The following is a 6,148-nucleotide window of genomic DNA, read 5'->3' as shown; positions in this document are numbered from 1 at the left end:
TTTTTTTTTTTTTTTTTTTTTTTTGAAAACGAAGTGTCCTGTGTTGACACATTGCCTATTGAAACAGGAATCCTTGGACATATCAGAAGGATTTTCTTTTTAAAGAAAATTCTCAAAAGACTTTACGTCACAGCTGTTGTCATGAACAATTAGGTTTACCAAACAAATAAGACCCTAAACAGGCTCCATTGCCTGAGATAAACTTTAAGAGGTAATTAATTCAGTGTCTGCTTACAAATCCTTCAAAATCACTTTATGATGTGCGCCGTCTGAACTGTTATTATGGCTTTTTTTTTTTTATTATTGTTGTATATAACCTAAATTTGAAATTATACACTTGTTCATTATTATTATTATTATTATTAGTTAGCTATGTTTTTCAAGCTAACTGTTCAACATGCTAGCCAATTTGTTGGCTAGCTTAGCCTATAACCTGCACAAATATTAAATTATAAGTTTTTAAACACGTTTTACACATTATATTATATCAGTTAGACTCAATGGGTTCATGACACCGTAAACCATGATTTACTGCTTGCTATTGGCAGGCAGTATAAGGGTGAAGAGCATTCGCATTCAGGGCAGCATTAATCATAATTTTGCATGATGGGTCATCATAAGTATTTTCATTCAAATTTCACAAAAAGAGAGACTATACTATATGTTTAATGCATTTATATATTTATTTTGTTAACTATTAGAAGTATGATAGCATACAGATGGCTTGAAAGCTAAAATACATGGACTAAAACAGTGGTTCTGAACCAGGGGGTCGGGAATTTCTTAAAATTAAGAATTTCTTAAAATTAAGTTTAGTTATATTAATATAATCATAATGAAAATGCTGACGAAAAAGAAAACAATAAAAATGTGATATACAACATTAAACTGGCATCATATTTTTGAGTTTGTTTAATTTTAGGTACATATCAGTTTAGATGTGAGGGCCTTTGAATATTAGAAGTCAAATATTATAAAAGGTTGAGAACAACTGGACTATGAGCCACAAAACTCCAGATTTGATCTCATGGAGTCATTAATGTAATCAAGTGCGATCTGATGATGATGTGATTGCTGAAAATTCACGTTAAAAGGGATTCAAATCCACATCTCTGGCTTTTCTGCTCATCAGCAATTAGAAGCAAGAACAACTGACACTTTACACCGCTCGGCTCATTGTAACGAGGCTCTGTCACAGGCAGTTATTCAGGGTGTGCAAGTCTCTCAGGACAGACACACTAATAATGGTAGTCACACTAGTCCATCATTGAGGGTTTGTGATTACTGCATCATTCTCTGTCTTTCTAGCTCAGAAACTTTGCGCCAGTCCAGTGTCCTAGAGAATGTAGACAGTGTGTTACCTTCCCTGTGTCATCACTTTCTCAATCACTCCAACTATCAGATCCATCACAGATAAGCTTATACAGGCTATTTACATTGAAAACACAGTTTTCTACAGACTACCACATTTTGCTATAAGTTTGATTGCATCATATAATAATTGCTGTTAATAATGTTCATCGTCTGTTTGATTACGTCTTTAATTGATTTTTCCATTTGTACATTGACTGACAGTCACCACTGATAAGCTACCACTAAATATTGTAGAAACTTAATTTGCTGTAAAGTTGCTTTGCAATGATTTGTATCGTGAAAAGCGCTGTACAAATAAACTTGAAACTTGAAACAGTGGTAATTAAAATGTCATTTAAACCCAGTGAGATGTTTAATCGCTACAGCAATGGCACACTGTCAGAAGACATGCAAATGCCAGCCAAAGCAATCAAAACTAGTCCACTGACAAAGATAGACCAGCTTTTGACACATGATGAAAAAGTTTGTTTTTCCATGACAACGTCTTTTTCTTTCAGTAATGATATGATATGCAATAAATATAGGATGGAGTGACTTTTGCATATCTGCATTAGAGAAACCTCTGGTAGAAATATCTGTAAAACTTACTGATGTAAGATATGTTTCCATCTCATCTCAAATTCCGTCCTAACCTTTCCCTCTATATATATTTCATAAGCACCTCACTCTTTCTGGTGCACTGTTCGCTGAAAGTTCAGCCCATGGGCATATAAACAAACATTTATTAATACACAGGTAACACACAGCTTGCCTTGTCTAGAATGATATTTTAGGCTAGCGTGTGCCAGGTAAATGTGAATTTTTGTTGTTTGCTTTGCCCCTGCATACCACAACGTTTTTTACTATAGGTGTGAAATATTTGTTGACTTGCGGCTGACATGAGGTTGAGCAGGAAGAACAATTCACAGCTCTCTGAACTCATGTAACACATTTACCACAGAAACTCTTCACTGGCATGACATTTAATCAGTTACCATCTACAGTAGCATTGGACAGATCATGCAGATTACACACACACTCAAGCTACAGTGGGTGATGGTCTTGCATGCCATTATGGCTAAATTAAAACATCCATTACTAACCAGCGTGTATTCAGCCTTATGCAACTCTGTTCAAAGCAGGTCCATCAAAAAGCTTTGAACACCCAATGAGCTCATTATTGGCCATACGTCCTATATACAGTATTTGCCCCTGTTGGCTGTATAACAGTCACGCTGTGAGGAACTCACTTGTACGGCTTTCATATGTGCCATTATGATGTCTGAGGTGGTCTCTGCAGTGCTATTTTGAAATAAATGTTGTAGATTACTCTTTTATAAGTTTCCATTTTTAGCTCTTTTGTATAGTATCCTTTTGTCCAATATGCTCATTACCTTTCTTATCAACATTTCAGGATGTGTACACATCACATGTTCTGCCCAATAGCTGCATATTCCTCCTCAGATGCATTGACAATAATATTTCAATATCAGTTTGCTGACCTCCTTTTCCAAACATTCTAAGCAGTTTGTTGCTTGAACGGTCTAAGATTGTGAGCACTTTTTGTGAATTACCCTTGATAAAACATCAACATGTTTCATAATACAGTAGAACCTGCTTGATACCTGCACATTGGTCTTAATCAGATTTTAAAAATGAGAATTTGTGCTATATATAAAATTTTCTCTAAAATATATATTTTTTCTCTAAACTTTAGGGCATTTTGGCTGAATTCACCTGATTAATTTAACAGCTAAGTAGTCTATTCAAGCCTGTTTGTTTAAAAGCATTTTCTGGAAATGTAGGTGGCTGTGCTTCGAAAAAGAAAGAAAATACATCTTCAAAGATCAGAAAGACGTGCTTTCAAAATATTTCGGATGAAGTCACTTTTGATTGCCTGAACAGGTTCTTTTGAGTGCGGTCAAATTGCATTTCTAAGGGAAAAGAAATTGACTGCTTCAGTAATGATAGGCTTCTAACTTTTCTAATACTAGTTACCTGTGTGATAAAGGGTTGACCTTAAATTCAGAAATGACTATTTCTATCTTTGAATGAATCAGACAGCTTTTTTAAACCTTTTGAGGGAAATGAATTTTAAGACTTTTGCTCTGAGACATAACTTTGCTTTTGTGAAGCAGTATGGCCATCATAATAATGCCAGAATATGTTTGGGTTTGAGCAAAAACAAAGTGAACTGACTGTTGATTTCATATTGCACACCATGGACTACAAAATATAAAATGACCATTTTAGCAAACCATATTCTATACCTTTTTTGAATATTCGGCTTTTATTTTCTCTCTGAATTCACATAAACCTGTTATTAGTCAGATTGCCTTACCAACACTTCCTCCCACTGTTTTATTTCTACTCTCTCTCTTGCTCCCTCTCTTCTTCTGTATAAATCTTATACTCTATAGCTCCTTCCCACTCACCTGATATTTTCAATAGTGCATTTACTGTCTTTACAAGTCGCTAAATTATACAGCTATGCAATTATTAGAATAGAGCAAGAGATGGCCATAACAAAACATAACAGCATTGCATTACATAACTGGTTAAATGCTCAGAGTGTGTCAACCATATATAAAAGTCTCAAGTAACCATGCACTAGTTTTTGTTTTGAGTTAAAAGACTAGGGTTTATGTAAGTGATTTTAAACATATGACTCAATTTCGCGTGGGTTACATTTCACATATGTATTGTCATCTTACTTCAGCCCAGGTTTTAAAAAAAAGGCAAGCTTACTGCAAATGTTATTTCTTTGTCAAAGCAGTGTCAATATTCAGCAGTGTCAGCAGTCTGTCAGTATCATAGACACAAGAGGCTTCCTCCAAGCTACTGTTATATCACAATTGAATAAAGTCCTGTAGGCTGGGATGTTACATGATGCATTCAAATCTGTAAAGATGTTCCCAGTCATAATTTGCAGAGCAGAACATAATGAGTTGCTAAATTATGCACATACACTGCATATTTTTAAGTAATTACAATAAAGTTTCAGTCTTCCCTGTAGCTCAAACAGCATGTTGCTAGCAATGGAAAAGTCATGAATTGGATTCCCAAGGAATGCATAAACTGTTGAAATGTATACTTTGAGTGCAATGTAAGTTGCTTTGGGAAAAAAAGCATCTGCCAAATGTAAAAGAGGAAAGTAAAAGGAAAAAAAAACATAGTTTCTTCTGCACTGCACATATTGTTCCCACACAAGTTCCATTAGAGGAAGATATTGGAACATTGCTTGGATTTACATAGTCCTGAAAGTGCTATATTATCCAATTAGAGTGACTCTAGTGCCCTTCTCTGATCCCCCATCAGCCATCAGTTCTTCTCCTCCTGTACACTCCCCCTCTCTCTCTTCTCTTCCACTCGACACTGTGGAGTGAAGGTGGGATAGTGGAGGAGATTAAGTATCTCTCTGACATTTAGATCATTGTGTGCATTCTGCCCGAAGCAGAAATGGGTTTTTATGAGGAAGACTTTCAAGGTGTGAAATTTAAATTGGATTTGTCTGCAGGTTCCATGGTGGTCTGTTGGTTTATCTGAGTATCAGTGGAACCCCGGCCACTGACTCTTTGTCAAAGACAAGAATCAAAGCGAAGAGTTAAGCAGAAGCCTGAGCTGCTCTTGCATGCTGGATGCATTATCCAACTGGCACTGAAAATGTATTAATTAAATGTTTAGATGACAGAGCATAGCATTGCCCATAGACAACAATGTAGTATGTTTAATATTTGTCTTCTTTTTGTGTCTTTTGCAGTATTATAAACCCACAAGGTCCTCGCCACCACATGTTCGAGAGTCTAGTTTCGTTCAGAGCACTGCTGCCGCTACCAATCCACAGTGCACATTAACAGGAAAACACCCCAGGTATGAATCATCATAAAAAAAGCATATTTTTATCCTTCTAAATAGGGATGCACCGATACCGATACTGGTATCGGTATCGGGCCCGATACTGAGCTTCTGTACTCGTACTCGTTAAAATGCCCCGATACCAAACGCCGATACCACACAGCATGTGATAAGCGGCATATTCAGACAAAGAAACAACAACAACAGACAGCAGAATGGAGTTATTAGATATTAAGGATGTCTACGAAGTATATGTATGCAATGAATATAACGTTAAACATTCAGTATTAACGCCTGTATAGCTGATGTGCGCGAGTTGATAAGCAAAGCGCGCTGAGTGGATTGAGCGCGCGGCAGCGCAGATGCGCGAGCTTGTCGAGTGAATATATCTTTCTCACAGACATCACTGGAAAGTTTGTAGTTCAGTCGGATATGTCAAAAACAAGTAAGTAAAACAATGCACAAGTTACTTAACGGTAGAGAGAGAGAGAGAGAAACAGCGAGAGAGAGAGAGCGCGCACTTCTGTTGTGTGATCTTTGATGTTTGCTCACTTAGCACGCATCATTTGGATTAAAACTAAATCGTAAAAATAAAACCATTCATAGGGGCATTCACTATAAACATCATTTATTTTCAACCTTAGGCATACACGACTTTCTAGCGAAAGTGAATCTAGCAGCCTGTGTGAAATGCGCTAGGCTGTACTATTCTGCATCAGTACAAATACGTGCACGCGTTGCGCGTGTTTTGCTTGCTTCATGAGTGTTTCTGCATTATATGAGTAGCTTTGGAATATAAATCGCAGCACGTTTCAGATGAAAAAACGCGACTTCTATTTCTGAAAATATCACAGTTAGGAGATTTATAACGAGTGGTTCCCTGCATTACTACAGCAAAGCGCGTGATTACAGTACTAAGCCACTGCAATGGAGCAGCTCT

General features: G+C 36.7%; 1 protein-coding gene across 1 annotated transcript in view; it reads left to right on the top strand.

Moving 5' to 3' along the window:
• LOC107754849 (pro-neuregulin-3, membrane-bound isoform-like) overlaps window positions 1-5,223 on the top strand; it is a gene marked incomplete at its 3' end in the record, with an annotated part of 357,957 nt that extends 352,734 nt beyond the window's left edge. Inside the window, exon 7 of the mRNA XM_016571457.1 lies at window positions 5,114-5,223. Coding sequence (XP_016426943.1) covers window positions 5,114-5,223 — 110 coding nt within the window. The remainder of the gene's footprint in view (window positions 1-5,113) is intronic.
• Between the last annotated feature and the right edge of the window lie 925 nt (window positions 5,224-6,148).

Source organism: Sinocyclocheilus rhinocerous, unplaced genomic scaffold (assembly GCF_001515625.1).
Source record: "Sinocyclocheilus rhinocerous isolate Xijiao unplaced genomic scaffold, SAMN03320098_v1.1 scaffold922, whole genome shotgun sequence".
Taxonomy (NCBI): Eukaryota; Metazoa; Chordata; class Actinopteri; order Cypriniformes; family Cyprinidae; genus Sinocyclocheilus; species Sinocyclocheilus rhinocerous.
The sequence above is the reverse complement of the archived record's forward strand: the minus strand, read 5'-3'. Positions and strand labels throughout refer to the sequence as shown.